Source organism: Dryobates pubescens, chromosome 3 (genome assembly GCF_014839835.1).
Source record: "Dryobates pubescens isolate bDryPub1 chromosome 3, bDryPub1.pri, whole genome shotgun sequence".
NCBI lineage: Eukaryota > Metazoa > Chordata > Aves > Piciformes > Picidae > Dryobates > Dryobates pubescens.
In genome coordinates this window covers 5196562-5212804 of record NC_071614.1, presented here as the reverse complement: position 1 = coordinate 5212804, position 16243 = coordinate 5196562, and the positions used below count along the sequence as shown (strand labels likewise).

Sequence of the window (16243 nt, the reverse complement as noted above, 5' to 3'; positions counted from 1 at the left end):
CAGAGGAAGATCAAAAGGCTAAGAGTGGCTTCAAACCAAGCTGGGGAAGAGCCAACCAAACACCAACAAATACCCAAGAAACCCAACAAGTCCATCACACTTCAAAACATTATTTGATAGTCTCTTCAGGCTGGCCTTGAAGAAGTCTGAAGAGTCATAATTAAATTAGTTTGGGGTTTACTGAGCCAACAGCAGCAAATGCCTTTGAGGATGTATTAAACCACCTACATCTACATGACTGCTAAAAGTGTAAGTAGCAACACTGATCATTAACTGTTACTGCTCTGATTAGTTTGACTCCTTTTATGTTTTCTCCCTTGCTAAGGCCTTAAGAGGCTGCAGGAAGTGGGGGGTTTTAATATAATTTTAAACATTATCACAGTATAACTAAGGTTGGAAGAGACCCCTTGGATCATTGAGTCCAACCAGTCTCCACAGACCTCATGACTAGATTATCATGTTGGTTTTTTCTGAGCAAATCAAGATCTTGCTCTCCAAAACCAGCCTGACCTTCATCTCTGCAGCTTTCAGACAGCAGCTGTCAGTTAGCAGAGACAAACCCATCACAGAGCTTCACTGCAAACAAGACAGCAGTGTGGGATGCAGAAGCAAGATTTGTCAGTGGGACTCAGGTTCTCCACGTGACTTGGTTGCAAGCTAAGCACCTGGGAACCTAAATAACATTAAAGACAGCCAGCAACATAGGTACAAAAGAATGAAAATGACTCTAAGAACATACTTGCTTGCTGAACAGCAAGCTCAATGGATGTTTTTGCTTTCTGTGTATCTAATTATCTTGTAGTGGAAAACCACTCTAAGGGGCCAGCTCCCAAAATAGTTACCTAGATGTTCAAGCTTGTTATAACGAATGTACATTTGCTTAGCCTCACAGCACAATTCCAGCAGACTTGTAACATGATTACTGTAGTTTTCCCAAGGTAAATTGACATCAGCTTCTTTCTTTTCCCTTCCTCCTCTTGTCCTGTCTTTTGAATAACTTCCCCCCCGACACCCCAGACATCAAAAGAGCAGAGTAATTTTGAAGGACACATTCAGCATAAACCTGTGAAAAAGCACTTTAAGTGAGACTAGATTTAGGTTGAAGTAGAAGTTAAAAGCTCTCAATATCTGTTCTACAAGATTAAAAATATACCTGTAAATTGATGCACCTTCAATACCATCCCAGAAGGCAGCCTCTCATGAGGTGTCTTTGTATTTTGGCACGTGTTGTTTTGTAGATGGTTGGTTGTTCTTCTTAGCATTTTAAAGATGTTGGGGAAAAGCTCCAACAATTTTTTCCTGGTGAAGCTGGCCACTGCACAATCCTCCAGCATCTCCCATGGTGTATTTAACACCTAGGACTGCTTGAATTCCTACAGAAGACTCCATATCAGTGAATAGACTGCCTTGTCCATGGCACTGCAGATGTTAGAGGAGTCAAAAGTTCATTTCAGCAAGACACTAATAGAAACCATTCTTAGTGAAGACAAGGCTTCTCATGAATACTGAAAAAAAATCAAAGGCAATTCCACCAGTTGCCTTTTGGCTCTTATTTCCTGTCACAACTTTTTGCTAATTTGGAAGAGGAGGAAAAAAAGTTTCAAAGCAGCAGCAGGTTTTTTATCAGTTTTCTAACTTCAGTTGTGGCTGTGATATTCAGGGATTTAAAGTACAACAACGACAATAGGTCTGGTGTCCTCATGGATGCCCATCTAGTACACTGCACTGGTTAGGCCACACCTTGAGTCCTGTGTCCAGTTCTGGGCCCCTCAGGTTAGGAAAGATGTTGACTTGCTGGAACATGTCCAGAGAAGGGCAACAAAGCTGGAGAAGGGTTTGGAACACAAGCCCTGTGAGGAGAGGCTGAGGGAGCTGGGGTTGCTTAGCCTGGAGAAGAGGAGGCTCAGGGGAGACCTTATTGCTCTCTACAACTACCTGAAGGGAGGTTGTAGACAGGCGGGGGCTGGTCTCTTCTCCCAGGCAATCAGCACCAGAATAAGAGGACACAGTCTCAAGCTGTGCCAGGGGAGGTTTAGGTTGGATGTTAGGAAGAAATTCTTCATAGAGAGAGTGATTGCCTATTGGAATGTGCTGCCCAGGGAGGCAGTGGAGTCGCCATAACTGGAGGTGTTTAGGAGGAGACTTGACAGGGTGCTTGGTGCCATGGTTTAGTTGATTAGATGGTGTTGGGTAATAGGTTGGACTTGATGATCTTGAAGGTATCTTTCAACCTGTTTTTATTCTATTCTATTCTATCAAAACATTATACGGAGAAGTGAGTGGAATTATGAGTAACATCATTGATTACAAAAACATAAGTGGAACTGCAGGATAGTAAAATAGTTACTTGTCTTTAAGAAAGTCCCCTCTAGTCTAACAGCCAGGGAATCTCTTTCTCCATGAGCTATAGCTCTCTATTCGTGCTTTGTTTTACAGCTCTCATTTCTCCAGCACGTGCCAGCTTTGCTTCTTGCAAAGCAGCACTGCAGCCTGCAGAGCCCCATGCTTCCCTTGTAACTTACTTTTAAAAGCAGAAGAGATGTCCACTCACAAATCAAAACTAGAACTCAGTGGAAAGAGAGGAAACAGGCTGCTCAAACTAATGCCTAGCAGGAAATTACTCCTCTTTGGTTTTTTTTGATGTCTGTCTTCAACACATGCAACTTTTAAAGGCTGGCCTAGAGGGAGTGGGTCTAATGAAAAGCCTAATCTCAAGTCAGACAGAAACAGGCAGTGGGAATTATCAGCTTTACATTAAGCACACTCAAAACATCCCCCAGTCAGAGCTACACACAGAGCAGCACTCCAGTGCTGCCTTCATGCTGCATAACCTACAGAGAAACATATGGTAGAGGCAGAGCACGCTGAGCTAAGGCTCTAGGCAGGATTGTTTGCTGAAGGATAAAACATGAAGTCAGCAAGTGATTCCCTTGTAGCTGCTACCATATTTATGGCTATTTCATAGAATCATAGAATTGTTAGGGTTGGAAGAGACCTCAAGGACCATCCAGTTCCAACCCCCCCACCACAGGCAGGGACACCTCACACTAGATCAGGTTGCTCAGTCACGTCCAGCCTGGCCTTAAAAACTTCCAGGGATGGGGCTTCCACCATCTCCCTGGGCAACCTGTGCCAGTGTCTCACCACCCTCATAGTGAAGAATTTCTTCCTAATATCCAACCTGCTGGCTGCCTGGGAGAAGAGACCAACTCCCTCCTGGCTAAAACCTCCGTTCAGGTAGTTGTAGAGAGCAATAAGGTCTCCCCTGAGCCTCCTCTTCTCCAGGCTAAGCAACCCCAGCTCCCTCAGCCTCTCCTCGAAGGGTTTGTGCTCGAGGCCTCTCCCCAGCCTTGTTGCCCTTCTCTGGACACATTCAAGTGCCTCAAAAACTAAGGGAACCAGAACTGGACACAGTACTCAAGGTGTGCCCTAACCAGTGCCGAGTTCAGGGGCACAATGACTTCCCTGCTCCTGCTGGCCACACTATTCTTGATGCATGCCAGGTTAAAAAGGTGTGAGAATAACAGTTTGCCTTTTCCCTTTTCATTGAAGTAACCCACAGATTTTATGTTATAAAAAGCCTCCTGCATTCCTGGGACACACTTGAAATAGCAACATCAAGACCCATTTTAAGCCTTCAAAAATTTAATAATAGACCTCCCCTGCACTGGAATTTAAACACTTCTTTATTTTTTTGGTCTTTTTACATCTAGAATGGATTTTAAGCTAAAATAACCGCTACATCAACCACTCTGACTTTCATGTTATAATCACACACTTGTTTAAAAAGGAGTAACTTGGGCATGCCAAAATGGAAGTGCTACTATAGCTCTGTCATTTGTCTAATAACTGTGTGCATAGACTTAACAAAAATATTCCCTCGGAAAGAACCCAAAGAAGGTTATGCAACGGAGACAGACGTGGTCCTGTAGAAACCAGGCATCTATTTTAAGGAGCTAAAAATGTGGAGACTTCCTGGAGGTGTATTAAAGACATCTAAATGCCACAACTGCAAGTGGTTGGAACTCTGAATAGTTGTGATTGGGAAGAGGGGGAACAGGCACAGCAATAGAGTGAAGTTTAGGGGGGGTGGGGGGGTCATGAATCACTGACCTCTTGCAGCATCGTGCTTGGGAGAAAAGTGGAACAGTTTCAGAGAGCATCTTGGGCTTGGTTTCACAGAATCACAGAACATTAGGGGTTGGAAGAGACCTTGAAAGAGCAAGTCCAAACCCACTGCCAGGGCAGGATTACCTGGAGTAGGTCACACAGGAATGCATCCAGGCAGGGTTCAACATCTCCAGAGAAGGAGACTCCACAACATCTCTGGGCAGCCTGTTGTTAGAAGGTCACCAGAAGCATATTTAACTGCATGCATCCTATCTCTGGCCAATTATTTGTGTTTACAACAGTTCACTTATACACAAGAGCTACACACATAAGGATAATAAATACATTGAATATTACAGGGTCTAAAATTAAGCACCACATGCTTCTCAGAGTATTCAAATGCATATTGCTTTCAAAAAACATGGGAAAAAAAAATCCTCCCTTCTAATCTAGCACATCCTGTTTGTGCTAAGTCTGCAGGATAACATTCGCTTCCAATCAGCTTTCTCTACCATTCATGTTTCTTTCTGCACTATGAAAAAATAGATGCCTTTGTCTAAAGCCAGACTTCTAAACAGAAACTAGCAGTAGCATGAGGCTTTTCCAGTAATCCCCAAGTTTCCAACAGGCAGTTGCACAGAAGAATTAGAGAAATCTCAGCTCACTGTTTATCCTCCAGCTTGCCCCCACTCCCTCTGAATGTGCTCCTCATCCAAATTATATAGCTATACACAAAGTTTCACTGGGGAGCAGGCTGAAACACATAGGTGGTGCATAACAAGCATAGCTTCAAGAACCAGCAAGGCTGTGACATACAAAAAATATGTAAACTACATTTTTTCTCAATGACTGTTGAGAATCATTACTGAGTATGTTAGGAGTTTGTTTGACAGAATTTCCATTCTGGATATACATAAAGATTATAAAATGAAACATGTGACAAATATTCCTAAAAACCAAAGCCATGGCTAGATATTTTTATATATCTATATCTACATATATAAAAAATGATGTCATGTAACAATAACAGATAGATCCTGGTGTTCTTTTTAGTGGCAGATATCAGCAAGGAAAGACTTTTTCTTTCCTCATAGTTTGCATTAGAGTACTTCATTTCAATCAGTTTATTTAGGTGCTTCACAAGTTCACCTTCAGGGGAGACCTTATTGCTCTCTACAGCTACCTGAAGGGAGGTCGTAGACTGGCGGGGGCTGGTCTCTTCTCCCAGGCAACCAGCAGCAGAAGAGGACACAGTCTCAAGCTGCACCAGGGGAGGTTCAGACCAGATGTTAGGAAGAAATTCTACAGAGAGAGTGCCCATTGGAATGTGCTGCCCAGGGAGGTGGTGGAGTCACCATCACTGGAGGTGTTTAGGAGACTTAATTGGGTGCTTGGTTGCATGGTTTAGTTGATTAGGTGGTGTTGGATGATGACTCTATGATCTTGAATGTCTCTTCCAACCTGTTTTTTCCTATTCTATTCCTAATTCTTTTCCTATTCCTAATTCTTTTCCTCTTCTATTCTATTCTGATGCTCATGTGTTTTGAGTTATATAAATGCCAGTCACACCTTTCTCAATCTTAAAAATCAAGGCACCTTTCAGAGCATTATAAATCATCAATGCTACTGTCCACATAAGCTTAAATATGTGTGTTTTAATTTAGGCAACAATAAACTGAGACTAGAAAGCTCAATTTATTTGAACTCTCAGCATGGAGTTATGTTCTCAGCTCACCTCCGTGCTCCGGACACCCTCCCAGGGCCTGCACTGTACTTCTTGGTACGTCTTCCACACAGAGTGGCAGGACACACAAAGGCCTTGGTGCTCAACAAGCTTAGAGCATTGGAAAAATACTTTTTGTATGCCCCAAAGCAGTGCTGCTTGTAGGTGCACAATCCTCTAGGGGCATCACCACATCTGCAGTTTTATCCAACCTGGAAGGACTTGACAAACATCCTTTTCTCCATGGAGAAAATGATGGGGGGGGGGGCTTTTGACTTACCTTTGAAGCAAACTGCTCAATAACAGAAGAGTGGGGGGTCTCATCTTGTGGTGCTGAATTGCACTTCAACCCAAAGAGCCATTGCTGCTACTAAAGGAGCAACTGGCCTCCCAGACACGGAAGGACTCTGTACCTCTTTGCAAAGCCTGGTGGCTACTGGGAGACTTGTCCTTCAGGACAAGTGATTTCACAGCAGATGGGTGATTATCTGAGGCTGGGAAAGTTTTGTCAGCAGGGTAAGAGATATTGAAGCTTCTGAACACTCAGTATTTTAGGGATGGATTGTGCTACGTGTGCAACGTTTTACACTACTCATGGCTGAAGGAACCAGAGTGCACCAAACCACATGGACTGAACTGAATTCCCATGTAGGTGAAGGTCAAAAATGCAGTGCCAAAGCAATACTGCATCATCACCATTATTCTTGACCACTTCAAACCTGTTCTAAAGCTCTACATCACTGACATATTTGACACTGGGCAGTACTCAACTGTGGTCACATTGCTCTTGAAGAACAAGGCACATTTTTTGCTAAGTGACTTAAGAAGCCCATACATCAACTAGCAAGTGGAAGCATTAGGTAAGAACACAACTTGACATTCTGCTTGCCGGAGATCAACTCTCTCACATTTATTTCATCAAAGGTGTGATACAATTACAAGCCCATGCAATCCAGAAAAACCTGAAACTTAGAACTGTTATGGAACAAAAGTGTTAAATAAAGCATATACAGAAGTTTCTGGGTATCCAGATGGACTGCTTAGCCTGGAGGAGTATTATATTTGCAACACATGGGCAGAAGCACAAACATATGCATATGATCACTCCTTTACCTGGTTTCCCTTCTCCACTCCACACTTTCTGAAGTCGAGCAACTCTATGGATTAAATCCTAGACATAAGCACACAGTTGCATCCAGAACTTTGTGTTGGCTACACATGTATAGTACATATTTTTATACTGCTAATAAAAAAATAAATTAAGACCACATTTGTAAAATGCAGCCTGCTGTGAAAAATGTGATCTGTCCACTGAATAGCCTGACAAATCAATTCCTGTCTTTAACTTCTTTATTAAAGTTCCTTTTTTGTTTTTTAACTAAGGTAATTCTTGCAACTCCTGAATGCTGTTGAGCAATAACGCCTCTTGCAGGAAAAGTTAAGATATTTCTAGGTGATGAAACTTCTGGAGGAACCAGACAGAAGCTGCAACCGATTAGAATGAAATAAATATTACAGCTGGCATTTAAAAGGCACACAAATACTTCCAACACATACAGGTTTCAAATCTTTATTGTTTTAAAATTCTACATGTCTTTTACAATTACAATAATTTGTTACTTAAATGACTCTGGTATGGTTAATGTACAATGAGGTGGTTGTTTTGCTTGTGTTGGTGGTGGTTGGTTTTTTTTCCCTTCCTGAAACTCAACCATGAAATACAATTTCATCAATATGATTTTGCTAAACAGATTAACACAAGATTTCTGGCTGGGCGGGAAGAACAAGCGCTGCACCCGGAACCGCCGGCGCAGCTGCCTTCCCCTCAGAATCTCTCTCATCAATCCAGCGAAAAGTGCTTTGGAAGATTGCAGATCGAACTGGGACTGATTTTTCCAAATCAGCCTTATCAAATGGCAAGGGTTCTTTTGTTTTTTTAACATTAAAGAGCATTTTCATGTCATGAAACAAGTTGCAGTAGTTATTTGTTGTTGTTGTTGCTGCTGGGTTTTTTTTATTCATCTACTGAGGCAAACTCATGTTGAAGAAAAAATTATATGATTATCTGCATGCAATGAACACTCCTCTTTAAATAGTTGATGACTTTTACACATATAAAGAATCTGTTAAAGAGTGCAAGTACTTTGATAATGATTTCACAAACGGACATATGCTGGTAATAATGGTAGCTAACATTTAACATCTAGATACAAGCTAATGCATATTTAGCAGGCAATTGACATGGCTTAACGAACCATGTTTCATGTGGTTGCCCTTTGAGAAAATGAACTCATTTGGTCCACACTCCTAAAGTTACCTGGGTAAAAAAATTGCAACAGTTAGGGCCAGAGGTTTTGCCTTTTTTTTTTTTTTTTTTGGATGAAGTTCTGGTTTCTAAAATGTGACCTGTTAAAAAGTAAAAGCAGTACATCCATGATGTATCTTGTCACACGACCTCGGTATAAAAAGATGGCCTGGTGTCTGGAGCGATGAACGAGCACTGAAGGACAATCAAAAAAAGGATGGAGACAGTGAACTGAAGCTTGCTTGGGTTATACTTTCTTGTTCCACGGTACTGCTTTCACTCTGTAGAATTTTGTACCCAAAGGAACTTTAAATCTGTTTTGTGCCTACAAAACAAAAGCAGAGGATCAAATGACACCGGAACCGTGAGAGTATTCCTCTGATTTTTGTGTTGTTAAGCAGAAACTGATTCCTGCTCCTCGGCATTCACAAGATCCTTCAGAGTCTGGCAAGGTCCTGGACATAACTACCCAAGCCACCCACCACTTGCTCTTTTCTTTCTAGTTGCCCTTCTCTTGCTATTCCCTGACTAAAAGACAGAGCAGGAATAGCAGAATCTCAGACAATTTTCACCTCATTTATTATGCAGAGAGCATTTGTAACAAACATCAAGTCTGAGTTTCTTCTCTATTAAATTTAATCAGATGATTTTTCCATTAGTTATTTCCTTACCTTTTTTGCCTGGCAATATTCCTTTTCCATCACTTTTCCTAGCACCCAAGGTCTCCTAGATGCACCTGAAGCTAAAAAGACAACATAATCATTATTTTAGATCATCAGCTACAGGTAAGAGGATATTATATTTACTATGGTTACAGATCCTTTTGTTCATGTGATTCAGCTAAAAGCAGAAATTCATTCAACCCCCCCATTTTTTTTAGCAAAATGAAGTAATTTCAGATGTCTGAGAGGAAATCTGATTTTTCCATTTTAGTTTTGGTTTCAAAGTTAATACCCCAGGAGGCAAAAGCAAATCAAAGCTGAAATTCATTTAATGGTTCCAAACTATTCTTGTCAACCAAGCTTGACTTAGTGGTCTGGTTTATGGTGAGAATCTATTAAAGTACTCCAAAGGATAGAAAGTTGTCTGTAGTTAGCTGTTCTTATTGTCCTTACTGAAACAATTGATTTTCTGCATTAATGATGGACATTCATTACTCATAACTGTTAATTTTAATACCCTAGAGATCTGCTAGCTTGGGCTGCAGTCCTCAAAGGGTACCCAAATACTGCTCAGAAAGGAGAAAAGTGGAAAAACTCAGTAATAAACTGACAGGTCAGAAGAGCAAGAGTGGGCATAAACAAACTTTCAGAAGAGCTCTGAAGCAAAAGCTACAAAGACAGCTGACAGCTCTCCTGCTTCTCATAGTGGTCACATAGTTAGAAAGTCAGTTACTAAGTGTTAGTAAATTAGGAGCATTAGTTGAAGGGGGAGAGAATAATTGGAAGTAATTTGACACTTACCACACTCACCTGGTTTGAGATCCAGTGCAGCAAGAGATTCTGAGTGCAAGAAATACAAGGTTGGACTAACAGTAAACAATACATAGTTGTCATGCCTCTCATCCAAGATGATGAGAACCAAATCTCCGACCTGGAAACTGGGGCAGGGGGGGCAGAGGAGAGGGAAATAAATAAATAAAAAATCAAAACAAACAAACAAACAACAAAAAAAATAAAGTAACTTAACTATAAAACCCCCCCAAAACTAGATTTCCAAGTACTGCACAGGCTGAGACTGCAGCTGAATCACAGCACAGATGTTCCTCCCTGTTAAGCCAGCTTATGTATATTTTCTGAAGTCAACAAAACACTCTCCCTTACTTTTTGAAATGTTCTTCCATAATCATCAGCCACAATGATTTCTTTTTTTAAAAGAACTGATGGTTTTGCTTTAAAATATTGGGGCTGTTTAGCCTGGGGAAAAGAAGCCTCTGGGGAGACCTGAGAGCAGCCTTCCAGTACCTGAAGGGGGACTACAAGAAAGCCGTAAAGGGACTTTTTACAAGGGCTCGTAGTGATGAGACAGAATGGATTGAGGCTTGAGGAGGGCAGATTTAGACTGGAGATTAGGAAGAAATTCTTTACAGTGAGGGTGGTGAGACACTGGAACAGGTTGCCCAAGGAGGTTGTGGATGGTCCCTCCATGGAGGTGTCCAAGGCCAGGTTGGATGAGGCCTTGAGCAACCTGGGATAGTGGGAAGTGTCCCTGCCCATGGCAGTGAGGTTGAAGCAGATGACCTCTGAACACCCTTTCAACCTAAGCCATTCTATGATTCCAGAAGTTCCATGGGGCATTATCCTTATGAACAATGTAAATTATGTCACTGAATTCATGAAAGCCAGCAACACAGAGAATTCAGGAAGCCCTTTCTCTGTTCAATAAAAGGCTTTACAAAACTTTATGTATGCCCAACAGGGATGGTTCAATAACCAACAGCTAAACTACAGGGAAGAACTGTATCTCCTCACCACAGAGCAAGAACTGTGACACTCTAACTACACTCTGTTTATTGGAAGCACATTCATCTGTTTATATGACAATTCACAAGTACTTACTCTCTAATTGCTATTTTTTCTGAATGTCTTGAGGACACTGATGACATGCTCTGAGACATCTATAAAAAAAGAATACAAGCTATGAAGCATTGGCAAGGTGTGATGAAATGAACATTGCAGGTAACAGTATGACAAAGAGAAATCTTTACTATTGATTTCAGCCTGTCTGTTCTTGCAGATCTTTTATTCACTCAAGGAAACAGCCCACCCTTCTATCATTCTGCTCTGTAGCAAGCTTGGTGTTTGGAGATTTTATTGCTTGTGGCTTTTTTGTTGTTTGGGTTGTTCAGTTTTGGTTTGGGGGTTCTGTTGTTGTTCTTGCTTGGTTGGTTTGATGTTTGGCTTTAATCTTTTTCTGCTTGCCTGGGGTTTTGTGTGTGTGTTCTGTTGTTGGGGTTTTTGCTGTTGCTTGCATTGGTTTTGTTGTTGTTTGTTTTTTTTTAAACAGGTACCTTTGGTCATGAAATTTCTCCCCCATTTAAAACTGAGAAATGCTTTCCAAATGAATGCCACTGAAGATCTATTCAGAGCATACAGAAGACCTATGATAGAGCTGAGCACTCCCAACACAGAAGCCACTGACACTCTGAAAAAGGCTGATGGTAAACCATTGGAGGTAAAACACACTTATTACAACTGAACTCTGGGTGTTGAGCTCAGTATGCTCTCAAGCTGACTAAAGACTGTCACAATCTAAACGTCACTGTAATAGAGCAGCACTCCCTGGAATGAAATTGGAGTCGAATTTACTAAGACCAAAGGCTCAACTATGGAAGTTTTTGGACTTAATTTTTATCTCCTGTTTGCATGTTTGCTTTTAACACTGGCATATGAACCTACTTCAGTAGGATAAGCTAGATCTAAAAATCACTACCAATGGATGTACACTTCCTACAGAAACTGTGATGAAAAGAAATGAAAGTGTGGAACATTACTTTTTGTCTACAAAGGGATATAGAGCCCACATACAGGAAGGAGATAGAGAAGCTGATCTGAATGTATACATTTAATTAGTTTTTAGTAACTTCCTCACAAGAAGACAACTCCTAATTGCCCTTCAGAAACTCTGACAGGAGGTCTTGCATTTTTTCCATAGATCCCTACTTCCTGGACCATTTCTATAAGCTAATCAAATCATGATTACTCATACTTTAAGTTTAGCACACGATTTTTCAGCTGTAACTCAAATATTGTAACCTACAGCATACTTCCTATTGTCAGTCTTCCCCCCACACACTTCCCCAGAAGCAGTATCAGCCTGTTTTAACACAAGCCTGAAGCCTATTCACAGCTCAGTTTCTTCCTTTCCTCAAAGAATGAGTCTAAATTGAACACAGCACCCCACAAAAACCTCTCAACTTCTGATGACCTATTACATTTTTTCTTTTGCTGTGCAGGACTCCTTCTGGGTTCCTTATGTGAAGTAGCTTAATGCAGATGTATGTTTCAGTTTCACAAATGTATTGAGAAGGAGGGGGGCAGGGGTGGAGCTTGTGGTCCCCAAGCTTGGATAGTCTGTGTTTTTTGGGTAGATGTCTCTTACTCTGCATCCTTTGAATCTTCCTCAGAAGATTGCTAAGTTGAGACAACTCTGAATGGTTACCAGGTCACCCATTTGCCACTTGCCTTAACACCTAAAACATCTCTGAAGTTACTAAACTCCACATTTTTAGATTTTAACTAACATTTACAACCTTCTCCATTTTTTTTCATAAGACTTAAAACATGCATGGCTCAAGTACCTACCAATCTCTGATTTAATCTCTTATTTTCCTCTTCTTTCAACTGCAAAGTCTGAAAGAAAATCTTATCTGATTAACTAATTAACACACCTTACACAGTATAAACATCTTTTACAAACATTTTGATATGACCAGAGCTGGCTACTTACAAAACAGACATATTTGCCACAGCTTTCCACTTTAGAACAAATGTTATTTTACTTTCTACAGAAGTAAGACTGTCAAGATGCACCCAAGATAGAATTAAAATTACCTAAGCAATAACAACCTAAGAGAAGAATTTAACCATACCCTAGAGGAACAGGTAAATCTATCTTAATTCCTGTCAAGCTGCTTTGGATCCTTTGATATGAAAGAGCAAATCAAAACTACTTTTTGCTACAGAAATTCCCTTGTCACTTCTAAGATGGAATATTACCCCTGAAGCCTACATAAACCAAACAAATGAACTTTAAGCTAGTCTAAGTGCAATATACTAACACCTCTTTTTAATCACTTCAAAGAATTATACTGATCTGAAATGAATGCAATGAAAAATCATTCCCTGTAAAGGTATTTAGAAGTCTTGCAGATACTATGCTGCATCAGAGCAGACAACTGACCACAGCACAGCTTCACACAGGCTTATTTATAAATGCTGAGGCTGTAACGCTTAACCTCACAAACAATCTACTCACTCTTTCTAACAGCATTATCCTCTGTTTCTCTTCAGACATATGGACATTTTCACTAGAAGAGAAGGAAAGAAAATGGAGAGGTTAAAAATGAAAACTGTTTTCAGCACCAAAAATTCTCTTTCCTACCCTTCTCCCATTCTCACTCAGTGATGGGTGCCATGTGTTTGGTAGCAGAGAGGGAGCAGCACAGAAAGTCACACTTCAGGTGTTTTGACACTTTTCCCCAATTTTTATGTGGAGTTAAAAAAAATTAATTGGAATCCCTTGGAAAGAACTTCTTCACCCTTTTTCCCCCCACCCTGAATTCTTTCCCAGTAATCCATTGTGAATGGATCTTTAGAAAGCACTAAGTATGGTAATAGCTGAGTATCTTCTAGTAATGAGGCCTATATTACAGCACATGTATCATCTGCTATTCATGCTGTCTTATTCTACTCACAGTGCCCACAGTAGACTGTGCTGATTGTAATATAAGATTTTTAAGCCTAACATTCTGTATTCATTGTGAGAAAATGACAAAAATTGTAAAGAAAAGTGGGGGGGGGAAATAATTTTTTTTATTGAAAAAAAAAGGCATTTTTGCAGGTATCATCATAACCCAGCCCTGTGGGGTATTACACAGTCCTTACAACTCCAATCTTCACAAAATTACTACAGGTACATTAAAAATAATAATCAAGGCTCTGGACTTCATGCACATGTGCAGGGAAGTCAGTATTGAAAGAACAGAAAATGCATCTGCAGTAGAAAACACCTTTACATACATAGAAATACATAGAATAAACCAGGTTGGAAGAGACCTTCAAGATCACTGCGTCCAACCCATCAACCAATCCAACACCGCCCAAACAACTAACCCACAGCACCAAGCACCCCATCAAGTCTTCTCCTGAAAACCTCCAGTGATGGCGACTCCACCACCTCCCCAGGCAGCCCGTTCCAATGAGCAATCACTCTTCCTGTATAGAACTTTTTCCTAACATCCAGCCTGAACCTCCCCTGGCACAGCCTGAGACTGTGTCCTCTTGTTCTGGTACTGGCCGCCTGGGAGAAGAGACCAACATCCGTCTGTCTACAACCTCCCTTCAGGTAGTTGTAGAGAGTAATAAGGTCACCCCTGAGTCTCCTCTTCTCCAGGCTAAGCAACCCCAGCTCCCTCAGCCTCTCCTCGTAGGGCTTATGTTCCAAACCCCTCACCAATTTTGTTGCTCTTCTCTTTGTACCAGTCTGTAGTCAAGTACTAAGACTAGATCACAGGCTAGTAGCTTAACATGTCCAATCATTTCTACAAGTATAATCCATCAAGGCCACTTGAGTCCCATTACTTGTTTGGAATCCTGAGGATTCTGCAGAAGTGTCCATGAACATCATAAAGCTTGTTTGGTTGGGGTTTTTTTTCCCCCTAAAAGATATGCCAATAACATGTAGCCACCCAGATCATTTACTATTACAACTGCTCTTCATATACTTAGGTCTCTATGTTCATGTCATAATTGTGAGGCCACGTCTCACCTTTAAGTCATCAAGAGGTGGCTCAGAGACCTTATTGCCATCTTTAACTACCTGAAGGGAGGTTGTGGCCACGTGGGGGTTGGCATGTTCTCCCAGGCAACCAGCACGAGAACAAGAGGACACAGTCTCAGGCTGTGCCAGGGGAGGAATGTGGATGTTAGGAAGAAATCCTTCACAGAAAGAGACATTGGCTATTGGAAGGGGCTGCCCAGGGAGGTGGTGGAGTCACCATCACTGGAAGTGGTTAAGAAGAGCCTGGATGAGGCACTTGGTGCCATGGTTTAGTTGATTAGATGGTGTTGGGTGATGGGTTAGACTCAATGATCTCCAAGGTCTTTTCCAACCTGGTTAATTCTGTATTCTGTACTAAACTCTCACATTTCTGCAGGTAGTGACACCACAACTGTGAGCACATATTTAAAAGACTGGTTTTAGCATGAACAAAGGCAGAAGCAGTGTTAAAATGTACTAATTTGTACTGCACAACACCCAACTGCACACATTCAAAGAAAAGAAGGTGCTTTGTGTATTTCCACTACAAAGCCTCCTACTTACTGCACAGCCATCATGCTGGTTTCCATTGTGGAGTCCATCCTCCCTTCAGCTGCAATGTCTGAAACCAATCTGTCTGTGTCAGTGGGAATATCAGCTGCGCAGGCTCCACAAGGTTCTGAAGCTGCTGCTAAGTAGGTTGAAGGAGAAAAACTACTGCTTCTCAATTTAGTAACTTCTTCCTCAAGTTTCTTCTTCTCTTCAAGTAAGCGAGCTCGATCTTCAGAAAGTGTTTCAATCAAATCTGTCACATAAGGAAGCAAAAATTATTTTCCAATGAACAGCACTATGGATCAAAACCTAACAGGAGGGAAGAGAATTGTCCCACCAGAAAAGGTGAGCGCTTCACCAGAACTTTGCTTACCCTTATCTTTTTCTTGCTGCTGTGTAAGCACTTTTAATTTGTCACTCAGATCATTAATTATGTTTTCTTTCTTCATTTTCTCTCTTGCCAGAACAGTATTAAAGTTGGTCTGAAAGCAGAAAGATTGAAATAAGAGAGGTCATGTGTAAATGTAATGCAAAAATACATCACCAGAACACAAAGATACTGTGAAAGAGTACAGAAGATACCAGACACACCAGTTCAGGTGGCCAAGAAGGCCAATGGCATACTGGCCTGGATCAGGAACAGTGTGGCCAGCAGGAGCAGGGAAGTCATTCTGCCCCTCTACTCAGCACTGGTTAGGCCACAACTTGAGTCCTGTGTCCAGTTCTGGGCCCCTCAGTTTAGGAAAGATGTTGACTTCCTGGAACATGTCCAGAGAAGGGCAACAAAGGTGGGGAGGGGTTTGGAACACAAGCCCTATGAGGAGAGGCTATGGGAACTGGGGTTGCTTATTCTGGAGAAGTGGAGGCTCAGGGAAGACCTTATTGCTGTCCACAGCTATCTGAAGGGAAGCTGTAGCCAGGTGGGGGTTGGTCTCTTCTCCCAGGCAACCAGCACCAGAACAAGAGGACACAGTCTCAAGCTGTGCCAGGGAAGGTTTAGGCTGGATGTTATGAAGAAATTCTTCACAGAAAGAGCAGAGTGATTTGCCATTGGAATGTGCTGCCCAGGGAGG

General features: G+C 41.5%; 1 protein-coding gene across 2 annotated transcripts in view; it reads right to left on the bottom strand.

The window, feature by feature from the left end:
• Positions 1–7843: 7843 nt before the first annotated feature.
• The window catches only part of RB1CC1 (RB1 inducible coiled-coil 1), a 42212-nt gene continuing 33812 nt past the window's right edge, over positions 7844–16243 (bottom strand). Inside the window, exons 16-23 of one of the 2 annotated variants that reach the window (XM_054179568.1) lie at positions 15544–15652; positions 15183–15423; positions 13116–13167; positions 12443–12490; positions 10697–10755; positions 9602–9738; positions 8810–8880; positions 7844–8463 (exon numbers count right to left, since the gene is read on the bottom strand). In XM_054179568.1, the coding sequence (XP_054035543.1) occupies positions 8386–8463; positions 8810–8880; positions 9602–9738; positions 10697–10755; positions 12443–12490; positions 13116–13167; positions 15183–15423; positions 15544–15652 (795 nt within the window). In that variant the 3' untranslated portion in view covers positions 7844–8385. The remainder of the gene's footprint in view (positions 8464–8809; positions 8881–9601; positions 9739–10696; positions 10756–12442; positions 12491–13115; positions 13168–15182; positions 15424–15543; positions 15653–16243) is intronic. The other variant, XM_009903664.2, reaches the window with a different exon arrangement.